At 39.8% G+C, this 27,042-nt stretch overlaps 1 protein-coding gene across 2 annotated transcripts in view; it reads left to right on the forward strand.

Annotated features, from left to right (window-relative positions):
* Positions 1–285: 285 nt before the first annotated feature.
* Fbxl5 (F-box and leucine rich repeat protein 5) overlaps positions 286–27,042 on the forward strand; it is a 55,546-nt gene continuing 28,789 nt past the window's right edge. The window contains exons 1-4 of one of the 2 annotated variants that reach the window (XM_063230149.1): positions 286–475; positions 15,007–15,222; positions 24,544–24,639; positions 26,252–26,438. In XM_063230149.1, the coding sequence (XP_063086219.1) occupies positions 392–475; positions 15,007–15,222; positions 24,544–24,639; positions 26,252–26,438 (583 nt within the window). In that variant the 5' untranslated portion in view covers positions 286–391. The remainder of the gene's footprint in view (positions 476–15,006; positions 15,223–24,543; positions 24,640–26,251; positions 26,439–27,042) is intronic. The other variant, XM_013146583.3, reaches the window with a different exon arrangement.

A 27,042-nucleotide genomic window follows, 5' to 3' on the forward strand; every position in this document is an offset into this window, starting at 1 on the left:
CGGCTCTGGGAAGCCCTGGGCAGGCGCCGCCTAGCGCAACGCGGCCTCTGCACCGGTCCCCACTAGACATCACCCGCCGCTGGCAGCGCGTGTTTCTAAGCCGCGCAACCACTGGCAGCAGCTCCGCCCCTGCCGGGGACCCGGAGCCGGCGCGCACAGGCCGACATGGGGGTGGCGGCGGCCTCCGCGCGCCTCGGGTCACGTGGCTCGGGGGACCGCATGGCGGCGGCCCGCGCGCCCTCGCGTCTCGGCCGGCGGGGCGGCCCGGGCGCGCGCGCCGACGGGGCGGGCGCATGCGCAGGGGGGCGCGCCGCCTCTGCCCCGCGGCGAGGGTGTCTATGGAGAGGCGGCGACCGCGGCTGCTGAAGGAGCGGAGGCTGAGGCCGCGGCGATGGCGCCCTTCCCTGACGAGGTGGACGTCTTCACCGCGCCGCACTGGCGGATGAAGCAGCTGGTGGGGCTCTACTGCGACAAGGTAACGGGGCTGCGCGCGGCCCGGGGACTCGGGCTGGCGGTCCCCGGGCGGCCGGGCCTGCGCCGCGCTCCGCCTCCCGGCAGCTGTCAGCCCCGTGCCCCCGCACCCCTTCGCCCGGCCCGGGGTCCCCTCCGCGCCGCCGCCTCGGCCCGGGCCTACGGCACCCGCGAGGCTCCCGGCTCCGCGCCGTCCGGGGGGCCCCGGCCCTCGGGGACCCCGCTCGGCCGAGGCCCAGGCGCGCCCCAGGCCGCCCGCGGCCCCCCGGCGCCCTTCGGTCCCTGGGCGGCTCGGGGCCCCCCGGAGTCTGTTTGCGGACACCCAGCTGTGCGGCGCGCTTCTTCCACGCGCGGCCGCCCCTGTTTGTTTCCCCCGCCTAGACTTGGGAGAAAAACCAGCTTCGGGAACGGGGAGGACTTTCTGCTCCCCGCGCATGGGTTTCTTTCTCCTCGCAACTTTGAATGTATCCCTTCCCGCCCCCGCGTGTTTATTTCCTCGATGTCAGTCGCGCTGCAAGACAGTTGTTCTTTGTTGGGGTCCTTTACCCGGGCTCCGAGGAAAGGGACCCGGGGAAAGTTGTTTGGTACAGGAAGCGAACTGAACCTGGGCGGGTGTCCCCGGGGCGCGGCGCGAACTTGAGCCCCACTTTTGGGCATAGAGCTCGGGGCCTTTGGCTAGGCTTCCAAGACCACGTTACCATGCCCCGTATTTGCTAGTTTACGCCAGGGAAAATCGTAGGCGTATCCTCCAGCCGCCAGGCAACCCAGTTTCTCATAGAAAGCAAGGTAATAAGTAGCTTTTAAAAGACTAAGCATAGAACTAAACTTTTTACTTTCATAAATTATGTAATATTAAGCAGAACCACCCTGGACAGCCCGCGGAGGTGGGGGTTGGAGGATGCCCAGTGTTTGGGGCTGGCCATACTCTAGACTGGCAGTGTAAAGCAGTGAAGTTTGTGTTTCTGATTTTAGCGCCGCTCCACAACTGTCTTCGTCCTCCCTCCATTTTGGAAATTTAAAAACAAACAAACAAACAAACAAACAAACCAGAACCTGTTTCAGGTGTGGTTTTAAACCATAGGACTGTTCTAGGATAGTGCTTTTCAACTTGTTTGCTGTGAAAAATCCTGACCTCCAAACCTCTGGGCTCCTAGACAGACATCTATTTTAATTTAAATCTCTCCCGGAGGGTGCAGTGCACACCCACTGATGTGAAGCACTTACCCAGGAAAAGTTTAAGGAGTGGGTAAGGTCCTGAGCAGAAGTGTGTAACACTGAACTTACGTGCTGAAGTGTCTTTATCCTCTTGGCTTCTGACGTGTGTTCTAGTAGTTGTCTTTAATTGGAAGGAAGAAAAAATAGTGGGGGTGGGTTTTAATTTTGTCATGTCAAAAATGAAAAAGGGAGGTTAAATCCAAGCATTCAGGAGGCCGAGACGGGAGGAATTAGGAATCCCTGGCCTGTGTAGTGCACTGGCCAGCCTGGACTAATTACTACTAATTTATTCTTGGGATAGCAAAAAATAATCACTATTTCTAAATTAATTGCATATAGTTAATGAAGTTATTGTATTTGTTTAAAGTATTGTATTTATTTGAAGGTTAAAACTCTGGTTTTCTGAGCCTTGACGGGGGTGATTTAGCCGCGAAAAACACTGCATAGGAATTTGACATCATTTTCTTCTTGATCTTAGCAGCCAACGGAAATCTTTCTTAGGATGTCCTTGGTGAGCAAGACTAGAAAAAGAGGTATTTTTGATGGCTGAATCTAAAAGAAATTAAGATTTTGTTGTATGAAGTTTTACTGTTATTACCATTTGGTCATATGGATCAGGTATCCAATCCAAATAGCCTCCAGTAAAGCTATCCAAATGAGAACTCGTTTTTATGGTCAAACTAAAAAAATTACCAAGTGTGTTGTTTACTGTATCCTTTATTTTGACTCTGAATGTCCTCATAACTATAAAAAATTAGTTTTATTTTCAGTACTGCACTTCCATGCGATGCACATAAGTGCAATATATTTTAGAATTATTCATTTGTTTACTAGAATTAAATCAGTTATTTCTCTACTTAATTTATTTAGACCAATGTATTTCAAAGCAGTTGTAGGCCATTTTAAATATTGATACAAATTATTCTTTGTTCATGGATTTTTTTTTTTTTTTTTTTAGGGTGGTTTGAGACAGGGTCTTTGCCATGTGGCTTAAACCAGCCTTGAACTCACTATGTAGCCCAGGCTGGCCTCGAACTCCTGCCCCAGCCTCATGAGTGCACCGCCAGGCCTGGCTCTCTTATTTCTATGAAAAATCTTACGGAGAAATTTTTCACCTCTGTTATCTAGACAATAGTCTTTCATGGTAGGTAGGGCTAGGGAGTATTTCTTTTTTATAGCTGGAGATTTATTATAGGGCTGGATTAGATAAGCAGTCACTGACATCCAGGTGAACACCCATGTCAGGATTAGACCATTTAATTTTCTTGGTGGGAAGCCATAGTAATTTGAGTTTTGGTTTGATAACAGTCAGCTAAAGAAAACCTTTTATGCTAACTGACTGATTAAATTTGGATAATTTTAATAAAAATTTGCATAAGATAATCTTTTGCCTATTTTCTTCTAGTTCTTCAGTTTTTCCTCTAATCCTGAACACTTCATTCTGTTGGTTCTGTTGCTTGACTGTGTAGTTGGTGTTTGTCAGTAGGCCTGGAGCAGGGCTAGATTGTTTACTAGAATACAGTTTGATGGTCAGTCTGCCTTTTTCCTCATTTTTCTGTGCACCTATAAGAAGATACTGACTGCACTGGGAAGTTTTGGAGGGGAGGATATTATATTGAGAGCTGGGCAGGCAAGGAAAGAGTATTTAATGAGTTCTTACTCCATGCTGATGTTATTTTCTCTAATCCTCGCAAGAGCCCTGTAAGACATTAGTCCTCATTTAAAAAGGAGACAGCCTTAGTGGTTGTACAGCTCATTCAAGTAGTAATTAGTAGAGTCTGAATTTTAATCTCAGGATTTTTTTTTTTTCCTTTTCGAAGCCCTTCATGACCACACTAATTCTGCTGCTTATTACTAACTTCTTGATTTTATGCAGAATAGTTCATGTATTGTATCATTGTTTTTGAGTTTCTTTACTGTGTGTAACTCTCCTTTGATTAAATGAAAGCATTGTCTGACTGAATAGACAAAAAGAAAAAACTTATTTGTGTGGTAATGTTTTGGGGTTTTGTTATATATTTTGAGGGGGGCAGTATGAGGGGTTAGATTGAAGCAGGGGCCTTGCACATGCTAAGAGCTGAATCGCCCTTTATGATTTCTTTTTTCTTTTTTATTTCGAATTACAGTCCTGCCTCAGTCTCACAAGTAGCTGGGATTACAGGCCTATGGGAGCACTTCTGTCTTTTTGTTTTTCTTTTTTGCAGTGCAGCATGGGGAACTGCAAGCAGGCCAGCTTTAAGTGATAAAGTACCCTTGGGAATCATTTCTAAGGCTGGTTTTTATATTTTAGGTTGTCAGAGATAGAAAGTTGTAAATTCTTTTAAAGTATAGAAGATAACATGCTGCTGTTCATTATTATGATTATATCTTATTCCATATAGATTCCTTGTTGAATTACATATTTATTATTAGGTCCCTAGAAACTTTTTCTGGTGGTGGTGATGGTACTGGGGGTTGAGTCCAGGGCCTCCACAGTGAACTACATTTTCACCCTTTTTTTTTTTTTTTTTTTTTAAATTTTGACAGGGTCTCACTAAATGCCCATTCTGGGTGCGAATTTGTAATCGTCTTGCATCAGCCTCCCAGAGTGCTGGACTGACAGGATTGTGTCACTGAATCTAGTTTGGAAACTTTTATGTTGTCCTGTAGAGCATTGTTTCTCAAAATATGCTCCATAGACCATCAGTTTTGCAGATCAGAACAGTTAAAATGGGAACGGGAAGATGTTCTTACCTGAAACCTGATGGAAGTGTTTGTGATGTATGAGTCTAAACCAGTGATGGGGAACCTTTTAGATATGGAGCACCCAAACTACAACCTCAAACCTGCTATCCTGGAGTTGAGCACGGAGGTTACCTTGAACACTAAGATTTTAGTTTATGAAAAGCAACTCCTGTGTACTGACAGAGAGGGCTGCGTGTGTCCACTGCAGCACACATGCCATAGGTCACTGCCACCAGTGTATTACATAATGAAGGTCATAGGAGACAGTGCTTGCCAGGAATGGTGGTGCCCTCCTGTAATCCCAGCACTCAGGAGGCTGAGGCAAGAGGTTTGCTGGGAGTTTGGGGCCAGCCTGGACTACACAGCAAGGCCCTGTCTCCTGTGCTTGGAAAACACTTGTTTCTCCACTGAAAAACTGCTGACATCTGGGGCCACCTGACTGTGTGCCTGTGTTGCAGGATGCTTTACTGCGGTTCCTAGCTTTGACCCAGTGCAAGTCTATACAATTTCTCCAGTGATGGCAACCAAAACTCAGACATTGCACTTCTCTTTTGGGGGGGCAAAGTGGTCCCTATTTTGAGAATTTTTGCTTTAGAACAAGTAGTTTCTCTAACAGGTCTCTTTGATCTGAAACTGTATCTTTATGATAGGGACAAACATTGTTTGTTTTGGAGAGAAATCAGGTATTAAGTCACAGATAACCAGTCTATTTTTTTTATCTGCTGAATGGTTATATTATTTGGGATAGAGTATTTTTCTTTTTTTTTTAAGGAGAAAAAGGAAAAAAACCAGAAAAAGGGTACAAGTAATATGAAATTTAAAAAATAAACAATAAGAAATCACTAGTTAATAAGATTACATATTCTCATCTTAGAAATAGTTGTTCAAGTTACAAAATTGAAGCACATAAAGTAGACTTTGAAGCAATGAGAGTGCAAACAGTTTTGTTCAATGATCCAAAAAAAACACTCAGTAATAAGGTTATCTATCTTATATACTTAAACATATATGCAGTTATAACCTTTAGACCACTTTCTTTTTTTTTTGTAGAATGACAATTACACATTTTGGGTTTTATTACTCCCACAGTTCTTATTATTTTTATTTGAAGAGAGTAAAACCAAATGCGACATATCAGAACAGAGTCAGTCAAATCAAAAGGATGGACATAATAGATAATGTAAAAATAAAATATAAGGTGATCAACAATGGTTACCATACTGCCTCTTGCTATTTTAAGAAGAATTGGCATTTATAATAAAATTGAACTAAACAGTAAAGAATAAAACCAAAGCATTGGAGACATTACAGGATTTTAAAAGAAAATAATAGTCAAACGGAATGGACGTCATAATGATTCTTACTGTCTTCACAGTTATGCCTATACTTTCGATCTTGGTACTATCAAGCAAAGCAGAATAGAGGAAAATCAGTCAAAACAAGATGGTGAGGGCAATACAAGATTTCAAATCAAGTCAATAGGAAATCAAAGTAGGTTACTATAATGTATCCTGCTATTTTTTATTTATTTTTCCCTAAATTAAAAAAAGAAAAAGAAAAAGTAAATAATTGAGATAAAAGAGGGCATAACAACAGAACAGCACAGGTCAAATCATAACCATTTAGGCAAAATAGTGTTTCACCACAAGATATCCTGACATAAAAATAGTTACCATAGTGTCTCTTTCCTTGAAATCTTTGAGTATAACTTCTTATACTGTAGCACCAAACATATCATGACACTATAAAACCATTCAAGAGAATGAGATTATTACAGGGTATTTAGAACCAATTGTCGAAAAATGAACAATGGTGTCTATATAAACTCTTTGTCTATAAAAGTTTTTGCTTATATTATCATATATAATAAAATCCAATAAGATACAACCTTTTAAGGCCAATGGAGACTGAAGAATACACGTTTGATAGAGTATTTTACTGTGCCTCAGTTTTTAAATCTATAAAATGGGCTATGATACCTCCTTTCTAGTATTTTAAGAAATAATACTTAAAAACATTCAGTATAGTGCCTAACATACTTTATTTTATTTTGTGTTCTGTCTTATGAGACAGGATCTTGCTGTGTAGTTCAGGCTAGTCTTGAATTCACTGTGTAGCCCAGGCTGCCCTTAAACTTGCAGTGATTCTCCTGCTAGCCTCCTGAGTGTTAGGATTATTGGCATGTGCCACTATACCTGGCTTCGTGTCTAGCATGTTTTAGGGTCGTATATGCTAGGAATTACGTCCAGGTTTATTTTTTTCTTTGACAAGCCTGTATGTTTGAAACACCATTTTTTTTTTTTTTTTTTGTGGAAGCAAACAAAAACTGCCAACATTTTTAGAAATAGATTGTATGTGTTCTGGTCTTGGTACTATAGTTAAAGGGTTTGTACTTAAAAGTGGAGAAAATTGGTTTGGTTAATATTTTTAAGGACTTCTCTCTTTTGTGTTTTGTTTTTCCTAGACTTCATATATTCATCAAATCAAGCACGTGTTGAGAATTTAATACAAATAAAGCTCTTATTTCTTCAGTCTTCGTAAAGACTTTTCTGTTTTGTTTTTTTTTGAGACTGTTTTGTTAAGTAGTTCAGTAGTTTTGAATTCACCATGTAGCCCAGGCTGACCTTCAACTCTTGAGGATCCTCCTGCCTCAACCTTTCAAGTGCTGAGATTATAAGTGTGCGCCTCCACACCTAATGTGTACAGACCTTTTTTATTCTTACCAAAGAACTTCTCATCTGTTGATTATTTATTTTCCACCTTTATTAAGGTGTAATTGACAAGTAAGGATTGCTTTTGGGTGTGGTAGTGGACTCTTGAGATTTTAGCACTCTGGAGGCTGAGGCAGAAGGAATACAGTTTTTTTTTTTTTTGTCTTTTTCCTTTTTATCGGTACCGGGGATCGAACTCATGACTGCCTGCTTGCAAGCCAGGTGCTTATGCTGCTGAGCTAAATCCCCAGCCCCCAGGAATATAGTTTTGAGCCCAATGTGGGCATTTAGCAACTTAGTTGTGAGCCTGTCTTAAAATGAAAAATGAAAAGGACTGGGTTGTAGCTCAGTGTGAAAGCAAAACAAAACCCAACCCAATTGCATACGTTCAAGGTGTATAACTGCATGGTTTTAGATGTGTATCCCTTGTGTCATGATCATCAGAATGAAATTAACCACATCCAGAGCGGCATGAAGTTACTCTGGGTAGTGGGGATGGGATGAGCACCCTTGAGATCTGTTTTCAGCAAATGGGAAGTGAACAGTACCGTGTCATTGGTCAGTTACCACAGTCACCGTGCTGTACAGAATATCCCCAGAATGTCATTTTGTGATTTACAAGTTGTGCCCTCAAGCTGATATCCTCCCATTTTTCCATGCCACAGCCCCTGGCAGTCCATATTTTGTTCTGGTGAGGCTGGGTTTGTAGGTTTCATATAAACCCAAGACCCTGTAGTGCAGTATTTGTGGTTCTGAGTCTGACTGAGTTTGTTGGCCACCAGCCTCAAGGATCGATCACCTGTGTTGTTGCCGGCGACAGGATTTCCTCCTTTATCCCTGGCTGTTTCTGGGTTTGCCCATGTGCGACCATGTGTGTAAAACACGTTTTCTATGTGAGCTCACGTGTGCACTGGTGTTGGGCTGCCCCCCACCTCAGTGGCACTGAGGATATCTAGCTGTGCACACGAAGCGCAGCTGCCTGTTGGAGACTGATTTCATTGCCGTGGGACGTTGGACTCAGAAGAGACTGCTGGAGTCTGTGGATGCTAATTTTTGTGAAGACCTTCTGTGCTTTTTTCCATGATGGCATTAGCATTTTTTAAGGACTTCTATGGATAGTTTTATTTTGACCTAAATACAGAAACAATGAATGAAAAACCTAAGTAGGACTCATTGATGTTACAGTCTGTGTCCTTTCACTGTGTTAACTGATCATCCCAAGAACCTGAGGTGGTGGTTAATAGTTCTGTTTTTAAGGTGAAGAAGCCGAGGTATAGGGATATTTAGTGACTTGCTAGCAGAGTTCGTTAATCAGCTGGCTCCAAAGTCTGTGCTTTTTTGGGGGGCGGGGGAGGGGTACCAGGGATTGAAATCATGACCTCATTCTTGCCAGGCAGGTGTATAAGCCACTAAGCTAAATCCCTAGCCCCTAGAGTCCATGCTTTTAGCTGGAGTGATTAATTCATTTTATATGGTAGAGTGTTTTGTTTTGTTGGATATTGAGACAAGGCCTTGCTATGTACTTATTCTACTCTGACTTTGAGTTTACTCTGTATCCTAGTCTGGCCTCGCACTTGCTACAGTCCTCCTGTCTCAGCCTCCAGAGTAGAGTTTTTATTTAACTAATTTGCTTCTCAGTTTGTACCATGGAACAGAGTTTTACCATAGGCTGTTGTGGAATGAAAGAGAATTTCTAATCACCGAATGAAAGCTATACAAAATTTCAGGCATATCTTAGTTTTTCTTTTTTTAGATAGGGATTCACAATGTAGCGTGACTGGCCTTGAACTCCTGGTGATCCTTCTGCCTCTGTACTGGGATATAGATGTAGGTTTGCCCTACCAAGCCACTGCCAGGCATATTTTAAGATGTTATCTTTCTTCATTTATATGAGTGCATTGTTTACTTTATTGCCATTCATATATGTTCTTAGTACTTTCTTTTGATATATGTCATAGTTCTACTGAGACTTATTTGTGAAGGTTTTTAGTGGAATGATACTGGTAATATTTGCACCAATTACTAATTAATGAATTTTGTTTCAATCCGGTGTCGATCTTTTAGAATCCTTAACTCCACAATGTAGGTTTATCAAATGGATGTGGTCTATTGGTTCAGGTGCTAGGAGTTGTTTTTATGTTGTCACAGTGTTGAAAAAGTCAAAAGAATATTTTGTGAAGTGTGAGAATTCTATGAAATTTCAAATTCCTGTCTGTAAATATAAAGTGCGAAAGTTCACCCACAGCATTTACTTACCTGTTGTCTGTGATTTTTTTTTTTTTTTTACTGACTTTATTTCAAGAGAAAAAAAGACAAGAGAAAAAAATAAAGTTTCAAAACACATCAATCAGGGAGCAACAATGGTACATACATTATGCCTTGTTTTCCACAAATCATTCACCTAGAGTACAAGACATCTGCATTCAGTTGTCCAAACAATACCAGCATAAAGCTTTCTCTTCATGAACTCAGACAAATCAGTAATACAACTGTCTTAACTATCTTTTATATGTAATTTTTTGTCTGAGGAACAGCTGACAAACATTTTCTGCCATGTTGTGGATTGTTTCTTCACTCTGTTGGTGATTTCTCTTGCTTTGCAAAAGCTTTTCAGTAGGCTGGGATCCCAGTTGTTGATTCTTTGCGATTGTTCCTGTGCAGTGTTTTGTTCATAAAGTATTTGCCTACACCAGTGTTTTCAAGAGTTTTACCTACTCTGTCTTCCAGCAGATTTAATATTTGTTTTAATATTAAGATCTTTGATCCATTCTGATTTTAGCTTGGTGCATGGTGAAAGAAATGAGTCCAGTCTTAATTTTTGACATGTGTAGATCCAGTTTTTCTAGCACCATTTACTAAAGAGGCCATCTTTCTTCCAGTGAATGTTCAGCACCTTTGTCAAAGATAAGGTGGCTTATTGTGTCTGGAGTAGTTTCTGCATTTTTAAATCTGTTTCATTATTCTTTGGATCTGTTTTTGCCAGTACCATGCTGTGTGTGTGTGTGTGTGTGTGTTTGAGATGGTGTGTTGCTATTCAGTTCAGGTTGGCCTTGAGCTCACTTTGTGGTCTGGGCTGGTCTCAAACTTGCAATGATCCTCCTGGTTTAGCCTCCCGAGTGCTGGGATTACAGGATTACAGATGTGTCCTACTATGCCCAGTTTGTCTGTCTGTCTCTCTCTCTCTCTCTCTCTCTCTCTCTCTCTCTCTCTCTCTGTGTGTGTGTGTGTGTGTGTGTGTGTGTGTGTGTGTTTAATCACAGTAGCTTTGTACTATAACTTGAAGCCAGGGGTTGTGATGCCCCATCTTGACTTTGTCACCCAGGGTTGCCTTTGCTATTTAGCTCTGTTCTGGTTCTGTATGAATTTTAGGATTGCTTTCTTTAATTCGATGAGATATGCTATTGGACTTTTGATTGGGATTGCATTGAAACTGTAACAGCTTGGCCAAGTATGGCCATTTTTAGTATATTGGTTCTTCCTAGCCAGGAACATGGGATAGCTCTCCATTTTCTAATACCTCTTTAATCTCCTTTTTCAGAGTACTGTAGTTTTCAATGTAGAGATCTTTTACATCCTTTATTAGATTGATTCCTAGGTACTTCTTTTTTTTGGATGCTATTGTGAAAAGTGTTGTTTCCCTGATTTCTCTTTCAGTTTATTATTCATGTACAAGAAGGCTATTGATTTTTGAGTGGTAAGTTTGTATCCAGCTACATTACTAAATTTGCTCATTAAACCTAAGTAGTCTTTTTAGTGGAGTTTTTGGATTCATCTATGTAGAGTATCATGTCATTTGCAAATAATGATAGTTTCTTTCTTTCCTATCTTTATTCCTTTTGTTTCTTTCTCTTGTCTAATTGCTCCAGCTACAGTTTCCAGGACTGTGTTGAATTAGGAGTGGAGACAGTGGACATCCTTGTCTTGTTTCTGGTTCTAGGGAGAGAGTTTTCAGTTTTTGCCCATTTAGTGTGATGTTGGCTGTTGGTTTATCGTACATGGCTTTTATCAGATTGAGATAATAAAGACCATTTATTCCAATTTTCTGTGAGGTTTTTTTTTTATCATGAATGGGTGCTGGACTTTGTCAAAGACATTTTCTGCATCTATTGAGATGATCATACAATTTTTTGCCATCAACTCTGTTAATATGGTGTATGACATTTATGGATTTACATATGTTCAAACATTCCTGCATCCCTGGAATGAATTCCACTTGATCATGGTATATACTCTTGGTGATTTGCTGCATTCTGTTTACTAGTATCTTTTTTGTTGTGGTTGATACCAAGATGAAACTTAGGACTTGAACTTTTCGCTAGAGCCACTGAGCTAAATCCCCAGTCTCTCAATTCTGTTTTTTTTTCTTTTTGGTACTGGGAATCAGACTCAGGACTTTGAGCTTGTTAGGCAAGCGCTGTGCCCCTGAACCATATCCTCAGCCCTGTTTGCCAGTATCTTACTGAGGATTTTGCATCTACATTCATTAGGGAAATTGGCCTGTAATTCTGTCTTAGTTGGATCCCTCTCTGGTTTTGGTATCAGAGTAATGCTTGCTTCAAGGAATGAATTTGAGAGTATTGCTTCTTTTTCCATTTCATTAGCGAGTCTGAGAAGTAGTGGTGTTAGTCTTCTCTAAATTTCTTATAAATTTCAGAGTGAATCAGGCAGAGCCTGGGCTTTTCTTTGTTGATAGGTTTTTAATTACATCTTCAGTTTCATTGATTGATAGTGGGTTGTTAAGGATTTTTATATCTTCTTGATTCAGCTTTGGTAATTCATATGTATCTAGGCATCTGTCCATTTTTTCTGTATTTTCCATCTTACTAGAAATTGCAAGTTTTCAAAGTAGATATAGATGATATTCTGAATTTCTGCACTCTTGTGATTTCACACTTTTCATTCCTAATTACATGTATTTGAGTTTTTTCTTTTGATAAGGTTGGATAAGGGTTTCTCAATTCAGTCTTTCAAAGAACCAACTCTTTAATTCATTGATTCTTTGAATTTTTTAGTCTCTAATGCATTAATTTCTGTTCTGATCTCTATAATTTCCTCCATTGTACATACAAAATTTTGGCTTAAGCTGCTCTTTTTCTGAAAGTTTGAGGTTCACCTTTAAGTTGTTTATATACACTTGCTTTGTTTTCCTGATATGGATATTTACTGCTATAAATTTTCCTCTTAAGACTGCTTTGTGTTTTATAAGTTTCAGTATGTTATATTATTGTTGTCATTCAGCTGTAAAAATTGTCTCATTTCTTATTTAATTTCATCTGTGACCCATTGGTTGTTCAGCAGGGTGCTATTGAATTTCCATGTGTTTATGAAGTTCTTGCAGTTTCTTGTGCCTCAGACAGTCTTCCTTAGCCTCTAGCCCACTCCACCTCTGAGCTGCAGACCCAGCCACCTCATCTGGGGGTTCAGAGTCTCCTTTGGGCTTTAGCTCCTCCATTGTTGCCCAACCTGGGATGCACAACTGAGAACCATTGAGAATGCCATGTGGTTATTTTTGTGCTACTGCACCTGACTTAACTAGTTACTACAGCTCACATGTACTGAAAGGGTAACATGTTTACTCTCTAGCCCTCGTATATTGTGGCGAACCTCTCATTGTTTTGTTTTCTTTCAGTAGAATGTGAACTCCATAAAGATAGAGATCTTTCTTTTGTTCACTCATTCGTGTATCCTACTATTTTCTCTAAATATTTGAATAGAATAAAAAGTGGATTACTTTATATTATATAATGGAATGTTTAATTTTCAAAATATAGGCAACACTTAAATACTGTGCCATGTGAAGTATAGGTTTGTTACTCACATTTAACAATAGGATAAAACTGCGATTGAGAAAATCAACCAAGGTTATGCAGTTGAATACATGCTAGATCTGGGATGTGATCCTTGGAAATCTGACTTTAGGATTGGTTCTCTATAAATTATGCTTAATGCCTAATCTATACTGCCCTTTTTTTTTCGTTTTTTTTTTTTTTTTTTTCTTTTTTTTTTGTACTGGGCATTACACCCAGGACCTTTACACTGAGCACTTTCCAAACATTTTTTCATTATGGGATAGGGTCTCAGTGAGTTGCTTAGTGAAGCATTATGGTGCCTGCCTGTAATGCCTGGGGAGGCTGAGGCAGAAGGATTGTCGTAGGTTCGAGGCCACATAGTGAGTTCATGGGCCAGCCTGAGCTACAATGAGATCCTGGCTCAAAAAATGAAACAACAGCCAGGAATTTAGCTCAGTGGCTTAAGTGCTTGCCTTGTAAGTGCAAGGTCATGAGTTCTGTCCCCAGTACCAAAAAGCAAAGACCAAGAAAATACCCCCCCAAAACCCCCTAAAACAAAGAAGTAGTAAGTTGCTAAATTGGCCAGGCTGAATTGAATTTATGATGTATCTGCTTCCTGCTTTGCTTCCCAGAATGCAGGAAATACAGGCGGGTGCCACCGTGCCTGATTCACACTGTCTTTTATAGAGGATACTTGGTCAGTTCTGCCTGGTGTGGTGGTGCATGCCTTTAATTCCATTATTCAGGAGGCTTGAGTGGGAGGAGCGTTGCTATGTTCAAGGCTAGCCTGAACGACAAAGTGAGGCCGCCTCTCTCTGTCTCTTGTCTCTCTCTCAAAAAAGATAGTTTTATTATGTATAATGGCATAATTTACTTTAGGAGTTTATGTGTCATCTTTTTTTTTTGATGCTCTTGTCATCAGACCTCAGTTTTGCCAAGAACAGGCAAAAACAGGTTGAACAGCTCTGTGCTTTACAAAACTATATTGGACTATAGAAAGCAAGGCTAGGAAATACAATGTTAGCATTTCTCTTTTTGATTACTATCTGTTGTATTTAACCTAATCAGGTTTAACCTTTTAAATGAGTTTTGAAATTAAAATTGGTAAACTAGAGCATAAATTTAATACATGTATTGGCCGTGTTTGAATATTACATTAAATTTTAACCTAAAGCAAGTTTCTTGATCATATGTATATTTTAAATATGTGGGTGTAAAAAATTAGAATTACTTTGAGAATAGGCATTTTTCTTTTGGAAATTAAGGAAATGATAGTGTATTTCTTCTCTTTTGTATTTTTCCTTCAAGTGCATTTACTTTTTTTATTATTTGATGTCCTGAGTTTCCATAACTAAGGGTCAGTTTAGGGTTAGGTTAAAAAACACAAACTTCCCTAAATTATTTAATGATGTTCTAATAAACCTTAAATTCTTTTTTTTTTTTTTTTTTTTTTAAATTTTGAGACAGTATCTCACTATGTAGTTCAGACTGGCCTTGAACTCACTGTGTGTCCCAGTCTGGCTGCAAACTGGCACCTGTCTTTGCCTCAGCCTCCTGAGTGCTAGTATTACAGGCATGTGCCACCTCGTCTAGCTATAATTATGTTCTGAGCAGTTCAATTTCCTGTTGACGTTAGAGTCTAAAGAAACCATATGGAATATTTTTGAATTTTTAAATTGTGAAATTATATTAAAGAACATTTTGAAAAAAGAAAAAAGCACTTTATTAGCCTAGCACAACTATTTTAGCATGTATCTTTCCAGTATACCTGCTGATATTTATTCTATGTACATGCAGTAGTGGAATTTGCAGTTTGGAAGAAACTAGGTGTATAACCATTTTTACTTAAAGAAACTGTGTGATTTGTGCATCATTTTTTTGTATCAGATCCTTCAGAATGCAAAGCAGCATCTTTCTGGCCTAATACAGATTCCAATTATACCATTATAACATTATGAATTTCTTTTACTTCTGTTTTAATATAACCAGGTATAAGGAAAACATCTTGCTATTAAATGGGAATGCATTTGAATATTGGTACACTGTTATATGTTTCCATATATTTATTGTGCCTTTCTTTTTACATTTTTATTCAGCTTTCTAAAACCAACTTTTCCAACAACAATGATTTCCGTGCTCTTCTGCAGTCTTTGTATGCTACTTTCAAAGAGTTCAAAATGCATGAGCAGATTGAAAATGAATACATTATTGGCCTACTTCAACAACGCAGCCAGACCATTTATAATGTACATTCTGACAATAAACTCTCTGAGATGCTTAGCCTCTTTGAAAAGGGATTGAAGAATGTTAAGGTGAGTTACAAAAATTGGTATGTAATCATCACAACTTGTGCATTTTGTTGTGTCATTGGCAAAATTCGTTAATTTATAATAAGTGCCTGTATGTTAAAATGTTCTTTCAGTTGTTAAAGACCTAGGAAGACTTTATCAATAGGTGTGAGTGCAGTGGGGCAGCTGGCATTGTGGAAGAGAAATGCACCTCAGCTCTGAGTGCAACAAGAAATTGGGAGAGGTGAATAGCCGTGGAAAAATGGTGGGGTCAATAGATGGTGATTACCAGGAGGAAATGTCAAGGCCGGGAGGATTCTGGCTAGATCAGCTCTACCATAGTTTTGCTGAAGGCAGGCCAGGGTGATAAGATACTTAGGATGAGTGGGAAGGAAAGAGGAATTTGATTAGATGTTGAGATAGGTAGAAACCTCAAGGTAGATTTTCACTAAACTGACTCAGCAGGTTTCTAGCTAAAACTGAAGACTCTGAAGTCGAAGTTCAGGCCGATTGAGGAGGGAACCGGGCTTAGGTTTTGTTACAGGTTTTATCAGTTGTCTCTAATAAGTTTTCAATAAAATTCTAGTGAGTGCTACTCATCATGACTTACAGGTGTTTTTGTAAGTTGAAATTTTAAGTACCATAAATTTGTTATATTCTGTTAACATTTGCTGAATTCTAAAGGAGAGTTATCACTGGAGATACTAAAGGTAAAACGATTACTTAAAGTGCATTTGCACTCTGTAAATTTTATCTTTTATAAAATTAATGGTGGCTCAGTAGTAGAGCACTTACCTAGCATATGTGAGGACTTGAGTGTGTCCCAGGTACCATTCAATAAATAAGTACAATGTTTGCTGAATTTTTTCTTGCAGGAAGCAGGGTAAACAGAAAAATTTTGGTTGTATAAAATAAAGTTAAACATATTTTTGATGTAGTTGAGGATAATGGTATAGATTTTATTAGGTTTTATTCTTAATTACTGTTGTTAATATCTAGTTGTCCCTCCAAAGCCTTATGAGCTCAAATATGGGGCTTTAGAAAGTTGATTAGATTATAGTAGATTATAGATGTTTTGCTTAGGCAGGGCCTAGTCACTGGGAGTTGGACATGGAAGGGTTTATCCTCCCTCCCTCAGCTCCTCTCTTTACTTTCTCTGCTTCCTGCGTGCCTTGCTACAAGCAGCTCCCTTCCACCTAGATCCCTCCACAATGCCTTTCTGCCTTGGAGCCGAGCAGCTGTGAACTAAGACCTCTGTAAACTGAGCCAAAATAAATCAGTCTTCCGTTAATTTATGAATCTCAGTAATGAAAAGGGGACTAAGATTTTGGTACCAGGAATAGGGTTATCACTGACTTTTCTTGAGCATGTGGTTTAGACACCTTTACAGCTGGTTTGCAAGAGGAGTTTGGAAAGGTTTGCAGATTTCAACTGGAGAGTAGCCTTAGATGACTGTGAGCTAAGCTTAGTGGGGGTTTTAGGTTGGAGTTTGGAAGTCAGAATGAAAATGTAACCGGTAAAAACCAGGCTCAAGAGGTTTCAGTTGGCAAGACAGATTCCATTGACAGTTGGACTTCAGACCATGTGTGTTCTTCTCTGGTAGAAAATTTTTCTATATTTTATTCCTGCCTGGATACTTCACAGGCAGTTGAGATTAAGGACAATGAATTAATTTGTGGGTAGAAATTTCAAGGCTGTCCAATGTTGAGGCTGCGGTATACATACTGTTGGGGACTTTTTAGCCAAGTTTATACTGAAAATGAAGAGTCCATTTAAAAAGTTACCAGCTTTGCCAGAAAGTGCCTACAATGATGGAGCAAAGGAGAACTTGGTTGATGAGAAGAGTAACATTAAAAAGAAGCCAAGTGTTGGGCATTGTGGTGCATGCCTATAATCCTAGTACTCGGGAGACTGAGGTGGAAGGATTGCTGTGAGTTCCAGGCCATCCTGAACTGAATAGTGAAACTCTGTCTAGAAAAGGAGGGGGAAAACAGCCAAGTACTATGAATTAGAACATTAGGAAAAAATGGCTTACGGGCATTTCATAAGTTCAGAATTGCAGAGGGAAAAGACTTTGCTTAGAAGGAGCCGTAGGTCATCTTACTCAAGAAGAGCCCCTTAGGTAATTGGTTCCCTGGGGTTTGGTTTACAGTGCCCAGCCATCCAGGCACTCAGAGGCCTCTACAGTTGTAATTCAAGGGGGCTTGGCTGCTCCTGGAGCTTGTGGCAGATCTTGGCATCCTCCATATGGTGCTGGTTTTACAGACATGCAGAATGCAAGTGTTAATAAAAGGCTTCTACCCAGATATCAAAACAAGGTATTGGAAGTGAGTAGTGTGCCCCTGAGAGGGTAGTGTGTGATACTGTGAGTGAAGCGGAAAGTGTAGTGGAGGGACACTGGGAAGGTAGAGAAGCCAAGGGTGTGGAATGTGTGAGGAAAAAGCTACAAGGAAAGAGCATAGCCATCCCAAGAGAGAAGCCATGAGAGGAACAGGAACTAGCCACGCTGTAGGGGCAAGTCTGCCCAAACCATTTGAAGATCAGGTGTCACTTAGGTGCTGTACACAGAGCTAAGGACTTTATGTTTGCCTGCTAGGCTTCAGTCTTGCTTTGGTTTTATTGGTTTCTGTTCTCTTTCTCCTTTTTGCAGTGGGAATGTTTACTTGGTGCCATTGTATGTTGGCACTGTTTAATTTCTTTCTGATTTTCACAGGGTCTTGAGTTTGCCTTAAGTCTTAGAGGTGACTTCAGGTTTGGATTTTACAGCTGTGCTGGATCTGTTAGGACTTCGGCAATTCTTAAAGGTGCACTAAATGTATTTTGCATAAAGAGATACATATGAGTGTTTTGGAGGCCCAAGGGCAGGGTGATGTTATTTGTATCCTGGTGTCCCTTCAAACCTACCTGTGCTGAAAAGTGGGGGTTGAAAGATAATGTAGGATTAGAGCTGACTTGCTGTTAGGCGGTAGAGTCTGATCAGAAGAGGCAGGTCACTGAGGTGGTGGCCTGGAAGTTTCTCTTCCTCCCAGGCTCCTCCCTTCACGGTCCGTGCTTCCTGTCTGCTATGCTCTGAGCAGCTCACCTTGGCCCTGCCCCTTTCATTGTGCCTGTCTACCTTGGAGACAGCTGATTGTGGACTGAAAGGTTACAGCCTGTGAGCCAAAATAAATCTGTCCTGTGTTTTATGGACACGAGGTATTGTGTGCCAGCAATGAGAAGATGACTCAGATAATTACTTTTATATATTATGAAATATTTGAAATTTGGTCTTGCTTTCCTTCTGGCTCAGTGAGCATAGACTTAAGTAACAAAACCATCCAGTGACTGTATGCCCACCTTTCACTTAGAGATTCTGTTCTACTGCGCAGCAGGAAAGAGGGTGGGTTGCAGGGAAGGAGAAGGGCTGCTGGTAGGGAATTCATAATCTCTAGAAGAATATTTCAGGACTTGGTAGGGAGGTAGGAGCTTGAGTGGGGTAGTGTTCTGGGTACTGATGGAAGAGAGATTCACTTTTCTATTGAATATTCTTTGTACTCTGAGTTTTTTTATATTCACATATGTGATGTGACTAGAAATGTGTATGTTTAATGAAGTGTGGTATGTGTTTGAACACACCCCACAGCATTCTTGCCCCTATTTGAAGCAGTATTGGAAGTTTTTTTGTGTGTGTCTGTTTATTTGCTCTGTCACAGCTGCCTTGATACTTTGAATTGTTTCAAACAGTTACCTTGCGTGGTAGTTGCTTTGAGGAAGAGCCTGAAGTCACACAGGTCTGCTGAATAAGGTAGATGAGGATGCTTTAATGTTTTTATGAGTCTGCCGTCTGTTGGATGGCACTTGGCAGCAGTAGGCACCGTACTTTTGATCACATCTTGTGTAGATACTCACAGAAGTGGATTTTAAATAACTGCTTCAGAATGTGGCAAGAGTAACGGGATAAGTGTGTGTTACAGTTAAGAGTCAGACTGGTGGCCAACTGATGGTGTATGTGCTGCAGTGGGCTGCTTGTATTGTTGAAAGCGCTGAAAGGTTCATCACCACTGATTTAGACTTGCCCCCCTAAAGTCTCCTGTGTTCACAGGTGGTGCTTTTAAAAGGTGATCAGATCATGGGGATCTGTACTTAAACTCCGCTAGTCCACTGATGAATCTGGACCAAAACGTGCAGTTAGGAGGTTGGGGGCTGCTTGGAAGAGGCTGGGTGCTATGGGTATCCCTCCCTGCTTGTTTCCAGGATAGCAACAGCTTTCCTCTGCCAGACTTTCCCTGTGCCCTCCCTGCCCTGGAGCTGACAGAATCTGGACTGAGACTTCTAGAAACTATGAGTTAGAGTTAGCCTCGCCTCTTCGTCCCAGGTGTTAAGTGTTGTGTCCAGAGGCAAGAAAGTGGCTAAGGTGGAAGCAATGGAGAGTATTTTGAAGTGAACTAATGGCAGTGTGTCTTTTATTGTAATACTTTTTAGTGTAAATAGGCATGCATTTTTTTGATTTTTATTTCCTTTATTGACTCCCTTTGTCTTCCATTCTTCTCTGCTCCCTCCATCTTTTGATCATTTTCCCATTTGAGAAAGATGTATTTTGTTTACCCCATATTTTTTATTTTGCTATTTAAAATTTGGCTTTCTCAGATAAGAGATACTGTGTGATATTTAAGCTTGTGTGTCTTTTTTTTAACATATGGTCCCTTTTCCTACAGATGATTCAAATTTATCTTTCTTTATGGCAAAGTAATACTTCATTGTGATAAATAACACATTTTCTTTATTCCATATATCTGTCAGTAGACATGTAGGTTGTTTAACTGTTATAAATTATGCTGTTTAAACATGAGTATGTATGCATCACTGTAATAAGTCTTTTAATTCTTCCAGGAAGATAGCTAGAAGGGGAATAGCTGGGTTGGAAGGAATTTTAATCTTTTGAGCAATCTCCGTACTGATTTCTGTAGTGGTTGTACTAGTTTACTTTCTCACCCACAATGTAGGGAATCCCCGCCTCACAGCCCTGCCAGCATTTGTTACTATTTGATTTCTTAATGATGACCTTCTTTCTAGAGTAAGACGGTATCTCAGTGTTTTTTTAATTTGTATTTCTTGAGTGGCCAGTAGTGTTGAACATTTCATCATGCATTAGCTATTTGTTCTACTTTTTCCCTAAAATGTCTGTTCATTTTACTTGCCTATTTTTTGATTGATCTTTTATTTAGGGGAATCTACTTTTTTGGAATTCTGTATATATTCTAGTTAGTAGTTCTCTGTCTGAGAACTAGTTGGCAATGGTTTTTTTTTAGGGGGGGGGGCATTCTGTAGATTTCCTGTCCACTGCTGAATGTTTCTTTTGCTATGCAAAAGTTTTTTAATTTGATATAATCCCATTTCTTGATACCATTTCCTGTGCAACTAGAGTTCTTTTTAGATAGTCCTTGCCTATGTCTATGACTTCAAGAGCTATACATATTTTATCTTGTAGCAGGCTGTTTTTGTTTTGAGTTCTTTGATCTGTTTTGATTTTAGTGTAGTACATGGTGGTGACAGATACGGGTCTAGATTCAGTCTACATGTAGATAACCAGTTTTCCTACCCCATTCATTAAAGAGGCGCTCTTTTCTCCTTGTTTTTGATTCCTTTGTCTAAGATCAAATAGCTGAATGTGCCTGGGGTTGTTCCATTGATTGTCATGTCTTTTTTGTTGTTGTTGTGTTTTTTATCTTTTTGAGACAGTCTCACTGTGTAGTCCTGACTGGAGTTGAACTCACTTTGTAGCCCAGGCTAGCCTCAAACTCTCATTCCTCCTGCTTCAGCTTCTCGAGTGCTGACATTACAGGCTTGTGCCTTCACTCCAGGCTCTCATGTCTGTTTTTGTGTCTGTGGCATGTTCTGTTCGTTTGTTTTGTTCTATATTTTTCCCTGTGGCTTTGTAATTTCAAACCTGGGATTGCAGTGACCCCTGGTTTGCTCTTACTGACCAGGATTGCTTTGTCATTCTGGGTGTCTTCTGATTCCATATAAAGTTTAGCGTTTCTTTCTCCAGCCTAGTAAAGAATACTGTTGATATTTTTGTTAGAATTGCATTAAATCTTTGTATCAATTTTGGAAATGTGGCTATTTGGACTATTTTCCTTCTAACTGTCCAGGAACAGGGGTAATTTTTTCATTTTCTGATGTCCTCTTTGATTTTTTTTTCCAATGCACTGTCTTTTTTTGTTGCAGAAGTCTTTCACTTTGTCAGGTTAATTCCTAAGTATTGAATTTTTCTTGGTGTTATTGTGAATGGTCCCCCCCCCCCCGGAAATTTTTCAGTTCATTATTAGTGTACAGGAATGATGTTGATTTTTGTATTTGTTACATTACTGTTGCTTTCATTATTCTGTGAGATTTTTGGGGGGGATCTGTTCAGAGAATCATATGATTTGAAAATAATGTTAGTATGACTTCTTCCTTTCTTATACATACCTTTCTTTTGTTTTCATTGCTTAATTGCTCTTGCTAATGTTTTGAGTACAGTGTTGAACCGGAGTGGTGATAGTGGATATCCTTGTCTTGTTCCTGATTTTAGAGGAAAAGCTTTCAGTTTTTCATCCTTTAGTAGACTGACAGAGTAGTTTTGTCATCAGTGGCTATAATGAGATAAAGTCCTTCTATACCTACTTTCTTCACTTTTTCTTATAAAGGGATATTGGGTTTTGTCAGAGGCTTTTCTTGTAACTGTTGAGATGATCATATGATTTTTGTCCTTGCAACTGTGATGCATTGTGTTTACTAATTTGTGTAGATTGAACCATCCTTGTATTCCTGGGACAAAGCCTTCTTGGTCATGGTGTATGATCTTTTTTGATGATTTGTTGCATTGTTTGCCAGTATCTTGTTGAGGATTTTTACATGTATATTCATTAAAGATATTGGTGTACCTCTTTTTTTATTGTTGTTGTTGGATCTTTGTCTGTTTTAGAGTCAGGGTAATGTTAGCTTTTGGAATGACTTTGACAGTACTCCTTCCCTTTCAATTTCATTACAGAGCTTGAAGAGTTTTGGTGTCAGATCTTACATGAAGTATTTGGTAGAATTTAGTAATAAACTCATCCAGACTTGGGCTTTTCTTAGTTGGTAGGGTTTTTATTTGTACTTCAGTCTCACTGCCTGAAGAGATTTGTGGGCCAGATATGGTGGGTTAGGCCTGTAATCCTAGCACTCAGGAGGCTGAGGCAGGAGGAGTACCATGAGTCTGTGCTAGCTTGGATTGCATAGTGAGTTCATTGTCAGCTTGCACTACATAGTGAGACACTGTCTCAAAAAGTGGAAAAAAAAAGGAAAAAAAGATTTGTAATTCTAACATAGCATCTGTGTGATTCAGAGACACAGACACAGGCAAACTAAATACTGACACATAATTAATACCTGCTAAATGCAATAAGTGTACCATCATTAAAATAGGAAAGAATTCATTGATGACAGCATAAACTTAACTAAACAATAAAACTTAATGGTTATACACATAAAGAGCGTAGAAACAGGAGAATGCAAGAAGCTTGAAAATTAGGATGAGGAGATGAGAAAAGTGACATAAAAGATTCTATTAAGCATATAAGGAAATCAGTAGAATTAGCTAAAAGTATCAGTAAAGAAGAAATAGAAAAAGCAGTAAAATAAAAAAATGAAAATAATAAGAAAGGAAAAAAAAAAAAAAAAGAACTACATCCTGAACTGCTAAAAGAAAAAAAGAAGAGTCCAGATTCCTGCCTGTTTTTGAAGGAATGCTTTCTTTCTAGGATCTGCAGGGTTGGAATCTAGTAGACATGAGAGAAGGATAGGATTGACTACTGTGACCTGGTTGTATTCCACACTGGGTGGTTTTGTGTGTGAATTCTGAATCCTGCTTTGTCTTTCCTGCTTGGTACGGGAAGTCAGTGGTATACACCATGAGGCTGCAGTCGGTCTGGCAGCTTTACTTCCCATGCTCCTTTGTGCATCCCAGGTCACAGCTTTCTCTGCCTAACCTTCTGCCTGTGGTTCTCAGAGGTGTGGTCTCTTGCTACCATGGCCCCTCTGTCCATATACCCCGGGCTGTGGCAACCATCAAGCCAAAGTATATGCTCATGTTGGCAGGTGGGAAAAGCAAACAGATCAGTGAGTTCTGTGCTGGTTGCAGACAGCAGAACAGGGCTTTGAGCTGACTGCTATATTTAATGCCTGTGCTTCCAGACCCAGGCCCCTCTGAAAGTCCTCCATGCCTACCTGGCTTCTGACCATTGGTATGGGTTTACTTGTCCTTGCCAGCCTGAGCTTAAAGTTCTCAGTGGTGACTGTGTCTGGCCTGCATCCCCTCTGCAACTGTCTTCTGGCCTTCTGCCCTGTCCCTGTAGTAAGTGACATCAGGAGCCCTGAAACAGAGTTGTTCTGTAATTACCCTTAAATAATGAACTTCTTCCCAGAATGACTCCTGATTAAACCCTGTCAAATATCCTGGATGCTGCTCTGGATTTCTCTGACTCCAGTCTTCTCTGGAAAAGGAATTATTTTCCTTTTTTTTTTTTTGAGACAGGGTCTTGCTGTGCAGTTCAGGGTGGCCTCATTACGAGCCCACGCTAGCCTCTAACTTGTAGCAGTCCTCCTGCTTCAGCCTCCTGAGAGCTGAAATTGCAGCCATACACCACCACACTCAGCAAGAATTATTTTCAAAGTCAAGGCCCGCACTGTTTTCTCCAATTTCCAGTACTCATAGCCGGTGCTGCCAGCTGGCTATTATTTCTTGCTGGGGCCTCTGACCTCCCGGCTAACCTGGTTTCAGTGGAGACTGATCTCCCTTGTCTGGGGGAGCTTTCTAGACTGCTTCATTCTTTTCATTGCTTGTGCTTTGTTTCTCTAGCTACTCTGTAGTTCTAATTTTCCTGTCAGCTCCCTCCTGATTCCTGGAGATCTATTTTTTTTCTCTTTGCCAAGTTGTTTTCCAGGTGCCCAAGTGTTTCGATGCCAGATTGTGAAAAGGCTGAATTTTGCTGCTGGTCTTTATTCTGCCATGTTTAATCCTTTTTGTTTTTTGGAGACAGAGTCTTTATTTGTAGTGCAGGCTGTTTTGAGTCACTGTGTACCCCAGGCTGGCCTCAAACTCACGGTGAACCTCCTGCCTCAGCCTCCCAAGTACTGGGATTATAGGCATGCACCACCATCCTTGGCTACTATGTTTAATTCTTTAGCTTTTGTACTAAAAGTACAGAGACCATTTTGTTATTTATCAGTGCCCCCTGTCCTGGCCTGAGGTTTCTTGTCACCTTTTAAGACTTACTTTCTTGGTGCCAGGCATAATATAAATAATGAACAAAACTTTGATAGCATATCATTTTTTGATTCCAGAATGAATATGAGCAGTTAAATTATGCAAAACAGCTGAAAGAGAGATTGGAGGCTTTTACAAGGGATTTTCTTCCACACATGAAAGAGGAGGAAGAGGTAAGCACGATTTTTTTTTCCCATTGTGATTTAAATTTATAAAATTTTTACAATGCCATTTTGCTTTGGAGTTTCGAAATAATGCATAGGATGGTAAGTGCAGTTAATGGAGAATAGACTTTAGCTCCTTTTGGTAAGTGAAAACAAATACCAGGGGGAAAATTAGTTATCAAAAAGGTTGTTGCCTTTAGTGAATGAATAATTTGGTCTCATTTACTCCAGAAATGTATATTTTCATGTGTAGTTTTCACTGTTATACATGAATAACCTTTTATATCCCCTAGTGTCTTTTCAGAATCTGTTGATGATTATATAAATTTAAAAATATATTTATGCTGAATTTAAAGACTTTAATAATGTATTTTTGAATAATGGAGTTTAGAAATCAAGTTGTAGTTTTAAGTTTATCAGTCTTCTGACAAATGTATATGTATTAGAATATCGTTGGGTGAGAACAACATTTCCTCTCTCTCTACTATGGGATGTGTATCATGGTAAGATACAAAGTATTTTATAAGAAAACAGTTAATTTTTTAGCTGTTATTGTAGTGATTCTCAACTGTGGTTTCACCTTATAATCAAATTGGTAAATTAAGAAAATATACAGATGCAGGGCTCTAATTCCAGCACTCAGGATTGCTGAGCCAGGAAGATCACACATTTGAACCTAGCCTGGAAAACTTAGTGATTTCATAAAACCCTGTCTCCCAGTAAAATGGAAACCCTGTCTCATAATGAAATAGAAAAAGGGCGGGGACTGTAGCTGTGTGAAGTTCCTGGATTCAAAACATAAACGTGCAGGTAAGCCCTTTGGGAGCCAGTTCAGTCAGTGGGATGAATTGACAGGGTCGTCTTGAAGGCTCCCTAGCTCCCTGCGGTACAGCGCGTGCAGTCAGCATCGTAGTCACTGGGTTACTCCAGTGGTCCTCCTTTTTGGTTCTTTTTTTCTTTTTTGAGGTAGGTTCTTGTTATGTTGCCAACACTGGTCTTAAACCTGTGATTCTTCCACCTCAGACCCCAGGTAGCCTTTATTACACGTGTGCACCACTGCATCTGTCTTAGAGCAGTGGTTTTCAATCTGTGATGTGCTTTCCAGTTACCTATGAAACAGCAACAACAAAAACTTTGGTTCCACCTGTAAAACTTATAAATTGAAGGTTGGCACTGGGCATCTATTTTGCAGAAGAAATCTTCATGGATAATTCTCAGAGGAACCAGTGCACTAAAATACTGATTTGAGGGTGTATCTCCAAAGTTCAGAAACAGTAGTGGTCAATGTCCCAGTAGACATGTGACTTTTGTTTCCAGTGTACTGGGTATCATTCTCATTTGAGATAGGGGCCCTGTATTACAAATTTTGTAAAGGAAAATCTTGTCCTGATGCTGTAAAATTTTCAGGCTCTGATTTATTGGGGAAACGACTTAAAAAAGGACTTTGGGGGACCATATTCTTTGCTTCTTTGAATAAACTTAATAGTAATAATAGTAATAACTGAATTTGTGTCTTTGACATATTTGGTCATAATTCTACACCTAAGATACTAACTGTTTTAATGTCTACAGAGTGTAGAATAAAATTAAGTAGCTTCCCTTGGAATGTCTTTTAATTTAGGTTTTTCAACCCATGTTAATGGAATATTTTACCTATGAAGAGCTTAAGGATATTAAGAAAAAAGTGATTGCACAACACTGCTCTCAGAAGGACACTGCAGAACTCCTTAGAGGTCTTAGCCTGTGGAATCAGGCTGAAGAACGACAGAAGTTTTTCAAATATTCTGTGGATGAAAAATCAGATACTGGTGAGAGAGTGTATTTAGAGAATAATTTATTAGCTCAGTACCATTGACAGTGTTAGAATTTGTAGATTTTATCTGAGGAATAATTTAAGTCAGTTAAAAGCTGTTTGTTTGTACTTGTAAATGTAATTGGAGAACTGGGTATGTGGCACATTCCCCTAATTCCAGCACTCAGGAAGCAGAGGCAGAAGGATCTCTTTGAGTTTGAAGGCAGCCTGAACTATAAAGTGAGACTCTGTCTCAAACTAAATAAACAGAACATGTAGCTGAAGATAGTAGGTTCTATTTTAAATGTAGTGTTTTAATAATTTAACATGTACTCGGGCCATATGCAGTGCAGTGTTTCTTGGATAAATTTGTGTGTGCACATTAATAATTGTTTTTTGGTCTAATCAGAATTGTTGAGAACTACCACGTACAGAACACCTTTGCAGTATCCTCAGACTTTCCAAGCTCCACTTACCATAGTGGCTGCTTTTATCTTTCTCTGTGTTTTTCATGACTCTTCAAAGCTGTAGTTCCTGACCTACTGTGGTCCAACTTATAATTTCTTGACGTTACAAGAAAGATGGTTCACATACCATAACTCTGATACTGAATTTCATCT

Source organism: Cavia porcellus, unplaced genomic scaffold, assembly GCF_034190915.1.
Source record: "Cavia porcellus strain 051 isolate PalLab524CR breed Dunkin Hartley unplaced genomic scaffold, mCavPor4.1 scaffold_18, whole genome shotgun sequence".
Classification (NCBI taxonomy): domain Eukaryota; kingdom Metazoa; phylum Chordata; class Mammalia; order Rodentia; family Caviidae; genus Cavia; species Cavia porcellus.